We start from the raw sequence: 17,902 nt of genomic DNA on the forward strand, positions 1-17,902 counted from the left end.
ATGAATAACTCATTTTAAGAAGGGACAAAATGATGTTGAAGATGAAAACCACAGCAGTAGATCATCTGCATCCATTTACAAGGACAAAATGTATCTTGTTTGTGCCCTAATTGAAGAGGATTGACTGCTGTTTCTTAAAAGCAGAAACAAGAGCCAGCACCATAGACATCTCCACTGATTCAGCTTACACAATTCTGACTGAAAAATTACAGTTGAGCAAACATTCTCCTCATGGGTGCCAAAACTGTTGTGCCCAGATAAACTTGAGACCAGTCCAGAACTCTCAATGGAAATATCAAACAAGTGGGATCAAGATCCTGAAGCACTGCCTTGAAGAATTATAACAAAAGATGAAACAATACAATTCTGAAGACAGAGCATAATCAAAGCAATGGCCACCAACAGGTGGAAGTGGTCCAGTCAAAGCAGAAGCAGACCGGTCAAGAGCAAAAGTCATGGCAACAGTTTTTGGGGATGCTCAAGGCATTTTGCTTGTTGAGTTTCTGGAGGGCCAAAGAACAATAACTTCTGCTTATTATGAGAATGTTTTTAGAAATTTAGAAAAGTTTTAACAGAAAAATGCCTGGTAAAGCTTCACCAGAGAGTCCTTTCCCACCACAACAATGCTCCTGCTCATTCCTCTCACCAAACAAGGGCAATATTGCAAGAGTTTCGATGGGAAATCATTAGGCATCCACCTTACAGACCTTATTCAGCTCCTTCTGACTTGTTTTGTTTCCTAATCTTAAGAATTCTCTAAAGGGCACCCATTTTTCTTCAGTTAATAATGTAAAAAGACTACATTGACATGATTAAATTCCCATGGCCCTCACTTTTTTAGGGATGGACTAAACGTCTGGTATTAGAGCTTACAAAAGTGTTTTGAATTTGATGGACTTTATGTTGAGAAATAAAGTTTATATTTCTTATTTTTATCTTTTAATTCCATTTTCCCAATAAACTTTTGAAGTTCCCTTGTATGTTGACTCTTTTTGGTCAATTATTTCAGACACGTGGTTGCCTTTTTAATATATAAATTAAAGTTTACTTTTCTTTTGGAAAGGTCATCTTGTACTTATATAATTATTTGTTTTGCTCCATGCATTAATTTATTCTTTCGGGACTCTTCTTCAGGGTTGTCTTTTGCCTGTCTTCTAAATCTATTATTTTCTTTCTAATTCTTTAAAAAATTTTTTTAGTTTAATTCATTATTTTGATCTTCTCATTTCTATTGTCTATATTCCTTACTGTATTTTGTGCAATATCTCAAGGTACTGCACAAAATACAGTAAGGAATATAGGTAATAGATAAATCTTGTGTTATTACACAAGATATTGTTAAAAACAACTCTCTTTGTGTTCCTTCCTATTTCATCTTTGTTTTCCTATGATAGTTTTAGTTTTCCTTCTATTTTTTTCCTGACTTTTTTTTTTCTTCCTGTTTTATGGCCCTCTTTCTTAGAGGCAATTGCTTTATTAGGTATTATTTAGTTCATGATAAAATGGTTGGTCAGAATTCTTATCAGATCTCTAGTAACATATTTACCAGTGCATTCCTTATCTTGTAGATTTAACTGAACTCTCCTACCTTTTTGCTTATAGTATCTTTGTATAATGCTGCTGCCAGCTTTTCTTCATTATTCTTCTTGGAATGAGTTGCACTTTCCTAGACCAGCTTTTTGCAAGAGGTTGTATATTTTGCTGTGTTTTCTGATATTTGCCACCATTGTTCCCACTTACGCTTTGCTTATCTCCCCAGGTTTATTTTACTTTCTTATTGGGCTTTTTTGAAGATTGCATCTGCTTTGGGTGTCCCTTATATGTCTTGTTTTTCATTCTGCCTATTATATCTTCCTTATCATGTTGCCAAAAATTGAGTTTAGGTATTAAGTCAAGACCCACTGTTACTGTTGAATAATATCCCAGAGGAAAATAGTTAAATTGCTGTCTAATATTTCTATATACAAGGGTGCTTCAAAAAGTTCATGGAAAAACAGAATTGAAAGATAATACGAATCTTTTCATGATCTTTTTGAAATACCCTAGTACATATTGTGGAGCTCTTCCTCATATTTGTTGTTATTTGCAATGGAATTTTGAAAAAAGAATAAACCCTTGACATTGTCTTGACAATGATGCATGCAAGTCTCCATTCATGACAGCCTGCAAATAACCTAGAAGTGTAATATTAATCTTACCTAGTTCATTAAAACACGTAAACACAAACTTGTTTCTTTTACATGTGTCTCTTCAACATATGTACTCATACTCAAATACATTATCTCTGTTAAATACAGACACTTTTTCTTCAAAATTTTAAAAACCAGTAATTTATATAATTTTTTTCTCCTGAAATCTATTTGATTCTCTCATCTTCCCTAGCCAACATGAAAAGCATTCTGCATTTACAAGCCAGTATAATAAAGGCTGCTGTGGTTTTACATTACATTAGTAATAATTATTCCATTCCCTAAGAGAAAGTTGTCACCAGGGAAGATAGATGTGCTTTCTAGATCTCTTCTTGGGCATTAATGGACTCCAAAAAGAGTCAAAAAATATCTTGAAGGCACCCATCATGAATATGGTAACAAATGACCATCTTAAGTGGTACAAGAAATACTCAAATTAGATATAGCCACTTAAAATTCAGCCAAAAATTTTTCTGATATTTAAGACAGGAAATTACTATCTGCTTCTGTCTAATGTTAGATAAAGTGGGTGAGCAAAAACATTAATCTCAAAGGCCACTGAATAAGTTGCTTAATTATTCTCTTGGATTGTTGAATCCTGAGAGCGAAAAACACTGCAACTATAAAAGGTGAGTCATTTCCGAGTAGGCCCTAAGCATTCTTACCAAAATTGGTATTGCTACCTTCACCTCCCGTGGTCTGTGAACAGACAGGACAGCACTCCCCAGGGGGAGTTATAGGGTCAGCACAGTCGAGCACATCCTGGCACTCTATCTTGTCGCAAAGAATGGCTCCATTGTCACAGACACAGATCTGGCAAGGGGCGGGTTTCCAAATGTCCCTGTTTAAGTACATCTGGCCGTTCTGAGTGCAGGCTATTTCTTCACCATATCCTTCTAAAATAAAAAGAAAAAAAGGAGGTTAGTAATCTGAAATTTTGGAATTTGGGAAATATTTAAGAAGGTGAGTCATCTTGTGAATTCCAAAAAACTCTATGCTAAGAAGTAATCTCCTAAGGAGATAAAACACAGATGAACTTATTTTATTTAGTATTTACATACAAACTAATATATAATTCACATGAAATGCTTATAATATTTACATCCTCGCATGATAGGGGAAGGGAAAAAAAAGTGATCCCAAGTAGGTATATATTTTAAGCAGAGCTTTCTTTCTATAAGATTTTACTTTTGAGGGTATGAATGATCAAATATAAGATCAGTAAAAAGAGATAAAAATAAACATTTGAAAAAGGGGAAAAGAAGAATAGTTCAAAAGAGAATATATAATTTTAGTGTTTGGTGAACTCTCTATGACTTTCAACTCACTAGAAACTTTAGATTAGTAAATATCACAACAGGAGATAATATGTGTTCATGTACTATGGAGAAAAACTTTAAAAAATTATTTTTAAACAAAAAGTAAAAAAAAAAAAAATGTGTGCCATCTAGTGAAATAGATTTCCATTAGCCATCCTAAACTAAAGGTGCTTAGTAAACTGTAACAGAAACACAAAATATATACAGGTAATAAGTTAATTATCTTTTCATCAAAATTAATTAAGGAAAGCCATAACCAAAACAATATAGTCAATTAATATATAATATCTGCCAAATACTTGTTTATATTAAGATAAAAATTCAAGGAAGATTGGAAAGATGCATGTACACACAGTAATAGTGGTTCTATTATATATTTACTACCAAGTAAACACATATATTACATCTTTAACTTTGAGATTTTATAAGAAACAAAACTAACATTTTAAAACATAATGTGGATCAAGTCACCCTTGCTTAAATCCTTCAGGAGCTTCCCAACTATTTAAATTCAAAACTGCTTTATGAAGTCTAAAAGCCTCCCTCCCAGTCCTTGCACGACTTGGTCCTTTTGCTGACACAACTTCTGCCTCCTTCCTCCCAGGCTCTCATGGCTTGCTTAATGGTCACCTCCTCCAAAAAATTATTTTCTGACTACCCTGTATAAATTAGACTTCATTTACCCAATTGATATGATTTTAAAATCTCTTTAACGAACTTATTCATTCAGCTATTCATTCAATCACCATGTGTTACATGCAAGGAAATTGAAGAGTTACTAAAATGTGAACACACAGACAAAAGTCACTGCCCTCATGAAATTTATTACACTTAGTATTATTTATTCATTTTTATTTGTATTTTTCTTATCTTCTTCACTAGACAGTAAGTCCCTGAAGGTAAGGACAAGGTGTGTCTTGTTCATTTATTTCTAATGCCTAACACCATACTGTTCATAGAGCTTCCTGCCATTCAATAAATGCTTGGCGAACGAAAAGCTATGAATTAATTCACTAATTAATCAGAATTATGGTTCAATAACTTAATTGCATAGCATTAACTTTTTACTTTGTAAAAATGGAAACTTAAAAAATGTATTTGTAATCAGTTTATGAAAGATTATCGTTTGGCATATAAATATACTCAAATGATAACGCAGAACTGCAGATGAAAGTGATTTCAGTTTAGGATAAAGATATCAACCCAAGAATCTACCTTATACAATTTTTATTTGTCAATGATACTTCAGTAAAGCTGGCAAAATAACAGTTTCTCACTGTTCTATGAAATACCTTGTTTCACATATTTAGTCTTTCATCACAGATATTTGGCAAATGGAAAATTGCTTTCAGAGCATAACCACACATTCTCATGATCTGTGTGCTGTTTTATAAGAAGAGCACAAAGTTTGTCATCTGTTTCATCTTCATCAGAAGACTTTTATCAGATAATACATAGCTAACAAACAAAACAATACTAGTTGTGTTTACATGGTGCTATTACAGGCATTTAAAACATGGTGCTATTACAGGCATTTAAAACCTAGGAGAAAATAGAATTTATGTTTTAATATGCTTTTATGCAAGACTGTTTTGAAAAATAAAAATAACAAATGTATATATCAAATAATCAGTGTGACTAGATGAAAAATCAGTTTAAAGCAATGTAGTTCCATGCTGAACATTTCCAAAAACACAACCTGTATTAAAATGGACTTACATCCATACTTCACTGAACAATTCCATTAAGTAAATAAATTACAAATAACTTTGTTCCTTAAGTTTTATGATTGAGAAGGAAATATCCAATCACAGGTATTAAATACCATTGCCTGAAAATGAGATATACCATAAATTCAATTAGCTTGTTTCTCTCTTTCTACACCCTGGGGATGGTAACGTTCAAATATACTTACTGAGGGTTAAGTGGATGTGTGCCTAGTACCAAATGTGCAAAATAATGAAAGCATATGTGTTCTGTCCTCCAAAATATACGTTATCATTTTGGAATATCGTGTATATATACACATATATATGACATATGTCATATATATTACAACATTATGTACATGTTATATTTATATAACATTGTGGAGTGCTATATTTGTTTACACAATAAATAAATATAGTTAATTTACTATGTAAAGTATTATATCATATGCTATATAATAATTTATATAGTATTATAATACAATATGTGTTATTGTGGGATATATGTTATATTATATGTGTGTATATATCACTGATAAAATAATTAGGTATTTGCAAGTAGATCGAGAATATGAAAAACAAACAAAATCAACATGACATGCAATAATGTTGTCAATTAAATATCAAAGGAGACTTATACTGTTCTCTGTAGCTCCTTCAGGGATGGAATAAAAAGGCACATTCTCTCAGTCTTGTGTTAACATATAGGAGGGCAGTTTTTCCTGAAAGTTTAAAATATGACCTCAACCCAAGGGGCAACAAAGTAGGCCATTGCATTACTTTCTTTAAATGAAAATGTTAAAAGTTAGTTTTATACTCTGAGTCATCACTGGTCCATTTCCCCTGAGAATTTATAATTAAATTTAAGATGATATGGAAAGTTCATTGGAATGCTTTTAAATGGCAAGGAGATGAAAAACCACATTTGCTGCTAAACGCTGCCTCTTCACCCACACAAGTGTCTATACACATCATAGAGGGTTCGAAGACGTAGTGAACTCATTGTTCATGCCTGAATGAAAGACACGTACAAGGAAACAGTAGGCAGAAAATACAGGGTGTCCTGCAGTTTTCATGTTTCTACATGGTAGTTGTACACCATATGATTAGACTGTCCTTCTGTTTTCTATATAGATGTTTACGTAAATGAAAAGAAAAGTTAAATAAAAAACAAACTTGTAGCTAATTTGTTGAAAAAATTTGCAGTGAAGATGTCATGACACAATTATTTTATGAATAAAAATATAATTTAAAAAACTAAAATTTTCAAATGACATTCTGAGAAATTTAATACTGTTCTCCTGATTCCTCTACCCAAATCATAAATTAACCCAGGCTGACAACTAAGGCCTAGGACTAAGACCCAGAACTTAAAAAGAATGATGTCTTAAGGTACTTGAGTAAACAAGTATGTTCTAAACAATCTGAAAAAGAACTTCAAAACCACAATTTTACAGTTCTTGTATTTTTTGCGATTTATGTTTCTTTAACATTTGTAAAATTGAGTAGGACTGATAGAAATCTTACAGTATTGTCACTCTTTTATAATTTCCATGGTGTCATAACTTCCAAAATGTTTATCTTCCAAGCTACAGGATTCTTTTACTGTTACCAAATGTTCCAACAAATTGAATCCATTGTGAAGTCATTCCCACAAAAATCCTGGCACTGATATCACAGAAAGAAAAGATGTATTTTATCTGACCACATTTTATTTGAAATCAACTCAATTCTTCGATGCTTCTCACATATCCTCTTAAGTTTGTTTTCTCATAAATCTTATGCGCTTTTAAATTTAGTTGTAAGAATTCGGTTCTTAATCACTAGATGGCAGAGCAAATCCACCATCTTATTATAATAGAGAATTTAGAAACTGAGTTGTCAGAACTGTCGCTTGCAAACTATGGCCCACGCCCTCCCCCTCCATTCCTTCATATAATCATTGTGCAAAAAAGATTTCATAGAAAAATGTCATGTTGAAACTTTCTGACTGGCCAAGAGAGATGTGGTTCTATTTGTGTAAGAAATTATTGGGGTCTACTTAGAGATGTTAAAAAATACATGAAATAAAAGTCCCTAAAACTATGCCGTATATTCTACAGCAGTTAACTAAAGTTTCTCCTTTCCAAAATAATGTAGAGTGCTTTTGAGCTACAAAAATTTTTAATTTCTTTTTCAGTTAAGTGTTTATTCAGATGATTTTCCCCCACTGTACTGTGAGCTCCTCAAAAGCCATAACTGTGTTCATCTCAGTAACCATCACACCTAATGCCGCATAATGAGCACATAATTGAGAAACATATTTGTAGTATGGATGAATGAATATGTGAATGAAGGAAGAAACTAGTTCATTGATGTGCATGTTAAAGAAGATAGCATATTTCATCCTTCCCTAGTTTTCCCAGGGAGAATGTGCACTTCAAACCCCTATATTCAATGAAAGGGAAATGGGTCACTGGTGGTTTTTGTCAGGTGTGTCCCTGATGTCCAGACCTCTTTGTAGCCAGCAAGAAAGAAGGTTGTGTTAGTCACCGAAGCTCATATTTTAGAACAATTTTCGGAGAGCTACAGCAACCCTTCATTCAGCCTTCCTGACCCAGCTGACGTAGGTCCTTTCTGAGGTTCTGAAGGTTGGGGCAACATTATTTAAAGTTTCTCTGGCTGTAAACACCCTTGAAGGACTATAGTCATGGCACTGTCAGCTGGTGCTTTCATGAAGTGGGCAGACAATGACTTGTGGGACAAAGGAAGTGGCAACAAAGTAGCCCCATGTGTCCCTCTGGACGAAACCACAGACACTGCCTTTAGCAATGCACAGAACAGCCCTGGCTGCTAGACTGGGTTCCAGAGACTCTTTCAAAGAAATCCCTTCCTTCCTCTGCTCTTCGGCGCTGATTATTACCATAAGGGAAAGACAGAAAGGGAGAGCATTCAGTTCTTCCTTTAAACCCTGTTGAGTAAAGGCCAATAATTTCCCATTCATTATTTCTTTTTCCTTCTCCAATCCCTAAAGTTTTAAAAGTCAGATACATGTGAAGCCGCCAGGGATAGTTGAGGGGAATCTGTTACATACTTTGACAGTTTTTTTCCACCTCAGCCTTAAGGTCTGTGGGATGTGGGTGGGTAGGTAAGTATGGAACTGGCCTGTGGGGTTGGACATCTTCTATTCTTCAATCCATCACAGACTTTTATTTTCCAATCAGCACACCCAATTTAAACATTTTTTATGCCAAATTTCTACTTTTTTATGCTCTCCTCTTCTTCATTGTACCAACTGCACAAGAGAAGGCATTCAACAATTATTTGGGCTGAGTTAAAGTTCTATTCCACTAAGGACAATCACGGTTTATATTTTAAAGCAATATAATAGTTAACTCTGAAAAATTTCTCGAAATCTGATAAAGTAAAAAGGAGACAATTCATACGCAGAAGTTCAGTGCAACATACAAATAAAACAAGTTTAAACAAACTGCCTATGAAGGTTCAACTATTAAACACTTTTCAATTTCATGTGCAAAGCCTTTCAGTTAAATAGTAGAACTGCTGTTTTTACTTTACTTAAAATGGAAAAAATAAAAAGGAAAATTCTCATATTAGGTATGACTTAAGTTTGTTTCCATGTATCATTTGGAAATTGAAATGATCGTGGCCAAAATGTGAAACTAAAACTACGCATGCTGCACATGCACTGCTCATCTACAATTCTGTCTGGAAGACCAACTTTCAGGCTGCTAATGTACTCAACATAGAATTTTTTTTTTCCAAACTCATGGTTCAAACTCCTGAATAGCTGCAAAAACATCACAGAGAGAATTGGGCCCACCTTATATTCTATACTATAAATTTCAGTAGTAATTTCTGTAGCAAACCCTAGACCTACTCTTAAATATTAATCTTCAGTGAATAAGTTAGGTACATGTGCTATGCCAAATGTGCCTGCCTACCTTAATTCATGAACAGTTTTGAATTGTTTTGAATGAAGTCTGTCCGCTTAATCTCTCCCCAGCATTATATTGCTTGAAATAAAGAGGAGAACCAAAACTCTGCTTTGTTATTTCCTTTCAAATGGGTAGCATCATGGCTTTTATGTAGTCTGAAAATGTTATGTAACTAACAAACTTTCAGCAATACATCGTATCTACATTACAGTTTTCCTTTATCTTCAAGTTTTAGCTCAAATGCTACCTTCTCCATGAAGCGTACTCTGACAGCCTTCCAAAAATGGCAAATACTACACACATGTACAACCATGACACTGTCAATTCACCAATTCTTGTCCTTTACTTTTTCTCTATGATTTTTATTCTTTATTTTTTCTTTTGTTTTTGCTCTTTCTTTCTTTCTTTTAATGTAGTATTTGAAACCTACTATATTATTGGATTTATTATGTTTATTGTTTGTCTCCTCATGATAGAATTATAACTCCAAAGGACATATATAACTTATTTTGCTTTATTTATTGTAATATCCCAATATCCTAGAATAGTGTCAAGATTGTAGCAGATGCTCAGTTAAAATTTGTTGAATTAACTTGTTGAATATTAGTTGTTTGCTTAAGAAGTTTTAGATGATGGGGTTACTTTGCAATACTTTTTGGTATATAATAAGAGACTTTTATATTTAAAGACAATTATAAGAATACCAGGGAAGAGACCATATCGGATGCAAAGTGATTTGCTTCAATCCTGGGCTATTAAAAAACTTTTAGAGAAGCCCACTTTTTAGCTGCTTATTCAAATGTAGGCCATACCTACAAGGATTTAAAATACTTGGTATTGTGGTAGCATTAAGTATTAATATTATTCATTCCAGATATCATATCCTAAGAAGAACATATATTTTTACTCATTTTTATAACTAAAAGGAATTATTATATTTTAAGAAACTATTCATTGTGGCGTACTCAGATGGGTATAAAATTAAACATTTTATATGATAGGACTTTTTAGAATCAATTCAATTCTGTATCTTAGGATTTCTTTGCAGCTGAATTTTTCTTTCTTTTTCCGTCTTTCCTGATACAGAAGAATATTTAGGGCCTCTAGAAAAAATCCAGACATAATAGTCAGCTTATTCCTTCTTATTTATTCTTTATTCACTTGTTCTTTATTCACTGCTCTTGCATTGACCAAGTTGCAATTTCTTTTACAATCAACTCAACATTCCACAGTTCTCAATGGCTCTTTGATCCCATTCATTTTGCTACCAAGAATTCTAAAGTATTCCGAAGGAAGTTTCTAAGAGGAATTTATAGGGTTGCCTCTATCTGCAGTATCGCCTCTGGAGCTCAGTTCTGGAGGCCAGGGGTTGATGAGGGGAGTACTAGTACTTTTCATCCTAAAAGCACACTTTTTAATTTTATCCACTTTGATATACCAAGCCACCTGAACTAGTACTCAGTTTTACTCTTATCTACATAGATTTAACAATTATTAAAAAATTAGGTGGTTTCACTGAAGAACAGAAATGAAAATGAATTTTACTCTTCCTTTTAGAATTCTCTTTCAAGTGCCATTTACCTCAATTCCAGAGCACGTAACGGACTCTAAATCAAAGACTGTAATCATTGTTCCAGAACCTAAATCTATCTCTTCATCCTCATATTCAGTTCATCCTTTACAATGTATATCCATAATTGTATAGAAGCCAACTTATTATTGCAGGTTTAAGGTCAAGGCTCAATATGCATTGCATCTCAAAATCAGCCAAATGCCCCAGCAATATTCAGCAGGAGAAAGAAGCTGTCACCTTCACTGGAAAGTTATATTAATAACTTTCTAGATGCACAGCAAAGCTATTCATTGGGAAATTTCCATGCTTGTGGTGAGAACAAAAGACAAGAAAAGAACGTGGGGAGAGGAGGAGGAGGAGATGGAGGAAGGAGAGGAGAAAGAGGCTAAGAAAACCAACAACCAAGACAATCATTTTCTTCCCATATAGCGTTACTACGTTGAGAAAAGGGATTTCCAAGTTTCTTTAGCAAGCAACGGAATTAAACTAGAGATATTTCTTTATTCTGTGGTTAGATAGGAAACATACAAAGAGTGGAATGCAAGATTTTGACTTGTAAATCCATGTGCTTCTGAGAAGTTGCCATTTTCTTTAATAAGCGAATAAATGGAGATTAAATTAAAACACTCACATAAAGGAAGTATGAGCATGAGCAAGCTTTATTAGAATTTCAAAAGCTTTAGATTATTAATAATTATTTTATGCTATTCCTTTTGGTTTTGTTTAAATTCTAAATTTTATCATTATTGCTTAATTCATATTTTAATTTCTTAAAACATGGTGACTATGAAAAAAATCTATAAAGGAAAATAACTCTCTTGTCATTTTCTTTAAATATCTTTGGGAAGATTTAGGGTTTTCAAAACTTTTAATAGTTTGTTTAATCCCAAGTAGCTACGGAACACTTATTTTGTGCTGACACGGTGGTTAGCAGGTGTTGAGATCAGAGGAGAAAAATGTAGAACACTTGTTAAACTGAGGAATATAACTTTTAGCATGGACAAAAAGATTAACTAAGTTGTTTAATAGTTAAATTGTTATTACTAAATGAATAAAGGAAAAGTGTGCCTTAATTGCTCTATTTGTTAATGTATAGGAAAAGATAAAATACGTATAAAAAAGGTAAAATATGACCCTTTACTTTGCGGGAAAATAAATATTCAAGGATATCACAAATAAGTTTGCCTTAAAGTGCTGCTTAAAGTTAATCCCAACAAATTAGTCAATCTGGCAAAGGGAATAGGGCATTAATTAATCCATTCAGTCAATATTTATTTTTCCAGCAAATTGTATTAAATACTTTCCTAGTACAAGAGCAAACTTTGGAGCAGGGAATGAGATATTTGGAGTCCAGCTACCTTGCCAAAAACAATCAAAATATACAGAAGCTGCAAAAAAATAATGGAACTTTCTTGTAGGAAAATAATTTTGCACATATGTGTATTTCTTTGGTACACTGAAATTTCATAAACTCAATTCTATTTTCTCTATATGTCCTGGGGCCTTTTGAATTATTGTCCTTACCCTGGAAATCTTCCTCTGTGTTTTAAGAAGTCTTTGCCTAATGCTGTTTATTTTCATTAATTACAACTAAGTCTTGAGAACATCAACCTGAGGATTTCCTAGACTGTAAAACAAAAACAATCTTCAGTTATTTGGGAAAAAAAAACATTGTGTTTATAAAAGCAGACTTCAAATAAGCTAGGCGTGAAAGGAATTCAGAATTTCAAATGACCTTAAGTTTTCATAAGAGTCTATCATCTATTTGACTGTCCTTCCATGTTCTATTTGGTAAGGAAACATATTTCTAGGGCAGCAGAACAGTGTGAGTGCATAGCAATGAGACAGTGGAAACCCATAAATGCACAATGAGCCCTCAGGTTGTGGTAGCCTAAGGCTAAGGTCACAGTTTTGAGATCCCCGTGTGGGTTTCAGTGCTCCTTGGATGTTTTAGTCTTCCAGTACCTTTAGCATTAAGAATATTTTAACATTATAAAATAATTCTTTGACTCTTAAAGCAAACCTTAAAATAACATAATGTACACATTTTTAATAATATAGTTTATTTATTCAACAAATATTTATTATCTATTTGTTATTTTGCCAAGCACTAGGAATACAGTTAAGATAATGAATTCCTTCCTACCTTGAAGGAGCTGTGACTAGTGAAGGAACCAGTGCAGTAGTAGACTATTAGAACACAGTTGTTCAAATATAAAACTAGAGGCAAACCCAGGTTGCCGTGAGAAATACTTAGGAGGGGCATCTCACCTAGGCAGGGGGTTAGAGAATTCAAAAGGGTTCTGTGATTCAACTTCTGTATTTCCTTATTCCCTTTCTTTAATTTATTGTTTCTTGGGCTTCTTTTTTTCTTTAAGTGAGAAAATTAAAATCCAAAGTGGTTTCTTCCAAAAATTCACTTCCAAGCTGTATAATATTGTTACTCTTTGCTCATCACTGGTGACTGGTAACTGGTAACCAACTCCTCTCTGCCAACTGGCCAGATGCAACATGGGTACTTCCTCTCACCCATTACTCCTATTTTAATGTTTTTACCATCTCTTCCCTTGCCTGAGGGTAAAACAACAGCACTCCTCTTGTTTCTAAACCAACTGATGAGTCCATAGGTGGCCCTGGAGGAGGAGGGGCAGGGCGCATCCATGGGTAAAGCCGGCCGGAATTCCAGAAGCCAAAACAGTGGCACAGCAACACGGAGGGAATCATTGGCTGCCGACGACCAATTCTGGCAACAGTGGGATAAACCTTAAATGTGTTTTTTCTAGGTCCAATTCCACAGCCATTTTTCAAATTTAGACACAAAATTCTGGATTATACTGCCTTGACATTTTAGGAAGTCAAAATAATAGTTGTATAATCTAGTTTGCAAGAAGCTGAGTTTTGTCTGTGGATACTAGTAATTTAGAAAACACTGTGAAGTAAGATATTAACACCTGTACTAGAAGCTCACTTCTATTTTATACTTAGAAAATCCATTTATACCTTTTTCACAGATTACTTAAGTATTTATGAAGAGTCCACTTACTGCACGCTTGACTGTATGCCATGCCAGAAAGATAGAAAAGTAAAAAACACACAAGCTACTCCAGAAGAGCTTTCAGTTGAGAAAATAAGAGGGAAGGTTATAAAATCATACTTCTAACAAATATTTACTAAGAACTTTATAAAGTATTTTCTATCCAGTTATTTCTCCAATGACCACAATCAGTCAGGGCAGAGAACAGTTTATGTAAGATACTAGGTTTGAGGAATTATGCATAAGAAATCAGAAAAGATGGGATCACAACAAGGTGAAATTATCTCAGAAGGGCTTCAAAGTTGTAAGGTATTTGAGATGGTAGGGGTGAGGAAGACTCTGCCTGAAAAGAAGGCAGGGAAACACCTAACAGAGGCATAGAGAGGAGAAAAAACATGTCATATATGAGAGTACTTCAGAAAGCCCGTGAAAAAATAGAATTAAAAGATAATACGGGGCCGAGCCTGTATAGTAATGGCCGGTGCACTCACTGGCTGAGTGCCGGTCACGAAAAAGACAAAAAAAAAAAAAAAAAAGATAATACGAATCTTTCCATGAACTTTTTGAAGTACCCGCATATGTGGGATCAGGAGGAGAAGGCTTAATTTACAGAAAAAAGAGGTGATGTTAATGCTTGGCAAAAGTGATACTTCTTCCTCTAGGAAGGTTTTTATGACCTCCCCACATGAAATTTAGCCAGTCTCTTTTTTTGTGCCTGTATCTCATCCTGTCTATACACCTAACAAAGTACCTGCAACATTCTCTTACAGTATTTGTTTGTTTACATTTAAGCCCTCTTGGTGTGTAGATTTCGTGAAAGTGAAAAACATATAATTTCTCTCTATATCATGAGTGTAGAACAGTCCCTGATACATGGAAGACATCCGATATATGCTTGTTGGATAAATGAATAAAGTTAATAAACAGGAGATTATTTAAGTGCCTTCCAGAAATATTAGTCTAACAACAGAATTAAAGATGAATTAGAAGCAGATGGAACCAAAGGCCACTAGTTAAAATGTTATACTGGAGTTAGGAGAAATAGCAGTTCTAGGAATAAGATAAAGGGGTAAATCCATGAGATGCAGGGTTTGGTTAATTATGGGTGTGATAAGGTATTACAAAAATTTAAAAATACCTTTCCAGAATGAATGGAGGAAGTAACATCTCCTGGGTACTGTTATGGGTTGAATTGTGTACCCCCAAAATATATGTTGAAGTCCTAACCCTCAGTGCCTCAGAATGTGGCCTTGTTTTGAAATAAGGTCATTTAAGATACAATTAAAGATGAGGTCATACTGGAGTCTGGTGGGCCCTTTAATCCAATGTGACTGGTGTCCTTGCAAGGAGAAAAAAGGAGAAAAGACCCAGAGACCAGCCATGCATCTCTGTTGTTGTAAGCCACCCAATTTGCTCAGCTTGTTGTACTCTGTTATTGAGCATACTTAGAAAACTAATATGGATACCTACAGGATAGGAGTATGGTCTCTGTATTGAATGAAATAAAGATTTTATAAAAATAAATTTGATTGGAAAAAATTTAAAGGCTATTTAAGGCACATTGGGGTGAATATTAAGGAAGAACAACCTAGTAGAAATATTGATATCTGCTATTTATTGTGTTCCAAAAATTGTGCTAAGTGCCTTATGAACATTTTCTACTTAATCCTTACAACTGCCCTGGCAGAGTTTTGGAGTCAACCTAGATCATAAAGCTAGTGAGTGGCAGAGCCCATATTTGAACAACCACACACTCTTAACCACTACGCTCTTTGTTAGACACCCAGACTGCTTCTTTAGAAAAAGAATAAAGGGAAGATAAACTTGCATACATAAAGTTTTAAAGTCACACTCTAAATGTGGATTTTGAATAAGTGGCATTGGTAAATTGACTAATAGAGCTCATGTAAAGGATGCAGGGGAAGAAGATTGTTGATTAATTTGAATGAAAAAGCCAAAAATAGATAGAGCATGGTTTACCTTAGAGATGGGAAAAGAGAGAGATTGAGATGTGTTATCAAAGGGAAGCGACTGAAACATACTAAGAATGTGAACTCCATTCGTTCTTTCTATTCAGCTCCCGACTCTAAATGGTCAGTGTTTCATTTCCTGCTTTGCCTGCGTAGCCACCAAACGCTACCGTCCTAATATCCGGTGAAATTTCCCCCAGCTTTCCTGAGGCCTCACAGGATATTGATGGGGGGAAACTATCTCCATGACATGAATAAGTCTTCAGACATTTTAATGCGTATGGATAGTAAATGATTGCATACCAACTATTATTTTGTTCTTTTTTAGATTAGTTTATAGGGTACAGGAAATGAAATGTTTCCGCAGAATATTAAACTCACATTGCATACACATGAATTCTCTCATAGCAAACAACATACATCATGCTCTCTATTTTATTTAAACTGAAGAGGTGATACTAGAAAAGACACTGTGGAAAAAATTCAATAAAATTCAACATTGAAAAGTATAATTTAAAGCGAACTATCAACTGCCTGCTTTTTAAATTACATTATAGTCAGGTATTCATTTTCTTTCATTTTTCTGAAGTCTAAACTAGTCTTTACAAAAGTTCTTAACTGTGTTTTGTTTTGTTTTGTAAATCTTTGCTGAGTAATTTGAAAAATAGAAATTTTCTCTAAGAACCAAGCTACAACTTCAACTTTTTCTCTATTTAGTAACTGCCAGGTTAGTCACTATAGATTTGGCTGGCAAGGAGGTTTAGAAATAAAAGCAAATAACGGAATAAATGTGATTGTTCATTTTGTTTTACAACAGCATAAGAGGGCATGTTATCTACTAAAAAAAAAGCTAAATCTGCTCCGTTTGCATACTGACTTAACGGAAGACGATTGTGTTACTCTCGATATTCTTGTGGTATTAATGGAATAGCAATGACTAAGAGTTATTTAATGGAATCTAACTGGCCAAATGTCAAGGATGAAGGCTGATGGGATTTATTGTGAGTTCAGCCAAACTTTTCATGACTGGACCATATTATCAAATGAGATGACAAGTGCTGGATACAAGAAGAAACTTAAGAATGTCTCCACAGTTGAGACCTCTCTGATGTTGTGAAGGTTCAACCACAGGATAATAAGCATTTGCAGCATCTGGATTGCTGAACATAATGTTAGATTTAGAGGCATTATTTCATGCCCATCTACATTTACCAGCGACTTCTCTGGGAGTTAGGAAATCATTCTCCATATCCACACCAAATCGCATGTATAGCAGAATTCATATATTCAACATTATTCTACCTTATCTCATAAATTAAGAGAAAGTTCCTTGTTCCATATGAGCCCCAGGCTTTGGATTCCTTTAACTCTTCATCGAGTAAGTGAAGAGTTTGGCCCAAACTCAAAGGAATGTGAAAGAACAGTGATTAATCCTCTCCCAGCCATGACTTTATACCACTTTATGCTAGCCTGCAGATGATGAATTACAAACTCAATCCACTATTTACAGTTTCCTGAATATGTCAGAAACTTAAAAATTGATTCTTATATAAGAACTAGGTTATACTTAAATTTATTGGACATTAATTTAGCTTAACAATCATTCAGCTTGTCCATCTTAAAAGTTAAGTGATTAGAAATACAGTAAAGGAAAAAAGCCAATGTGATCATAAGGTAGCAAAATGTATGTTATCTAAAAGTCTGTTTATGTGGATTCTTTACAATGGTAATATTTTCTGTAATGGGAACATATTACGGAAAATTTCTCTCACTTATTATTTAGGCTAACTAATATTTTTATTTTAAAAATATTATTAATATCTTAAAAAGAAATCATTTCTCTTCCTTAAAATTAAAGACAAATTATAATATTTTATTCCTTTTCATGCTGTTAAACAAGAATGGATTTTAAGAAAAGTGATATGGCACTTAGAGCATATCAAGTGGAACATTCTGTAGAATTTGGAAAGAGGAAATCATCTCTTTGACTCCTAAAACTCAGGAGGAGTAAGTTATGTTTCCTAGTAAAGCAGGTAAGTAAAATAGTGTAAGTTAAACCTAATTTCCGTTACAGATGTAGTATTATAATAAAAAGTAGATGGTCTTTATCCACCCCACAAATATTGAGCACCTACTATGTGCCATTCTCTTTTAGGTACTAGAGCTGAAC

At 33.9% G+C, this 17,902-nt stretch overlaps 1 protein-coding gene across 1 annotated transcript in view; it reads right to left on the reverse strand.

Moving 5' to 3' along the window:
• The window catches only part of COL5A2 (collagen type V alpha 2 chain), a gene marked incomplete at its 5' end in the record, with an annotated part of 141,469 nt that overhangs the window by 73,018 nt on the left and 50,549 nt on the right, over positions 1–17,902 (reverse strand). Inside the window, one exon of the mRNA XM_063086042.1 lies at positions 2,855–3,085. Coding sequence (XP_062942112.1) covers positions 2,855–3,085 — 231 coding nt within the window. The remainder of the gene's footprint in view (positions 1–2,854; positions 3,086–17,902) is intronic.

This window comes from Cynocephalus volans, chromosome 1 (assembly GCF_027409185.1).
Source record: "Cynocephalus volans isolate mCynVol1 chromosome 1, mCynVol1.pri, whole genome shotgun sequence".
Lineage (NCBI taxonomy): Eukaryota > Metazoa > Chordata > Mammalia > Dermoptera > Cynocephalidae > Cynocephalus > Cynocephalus volans.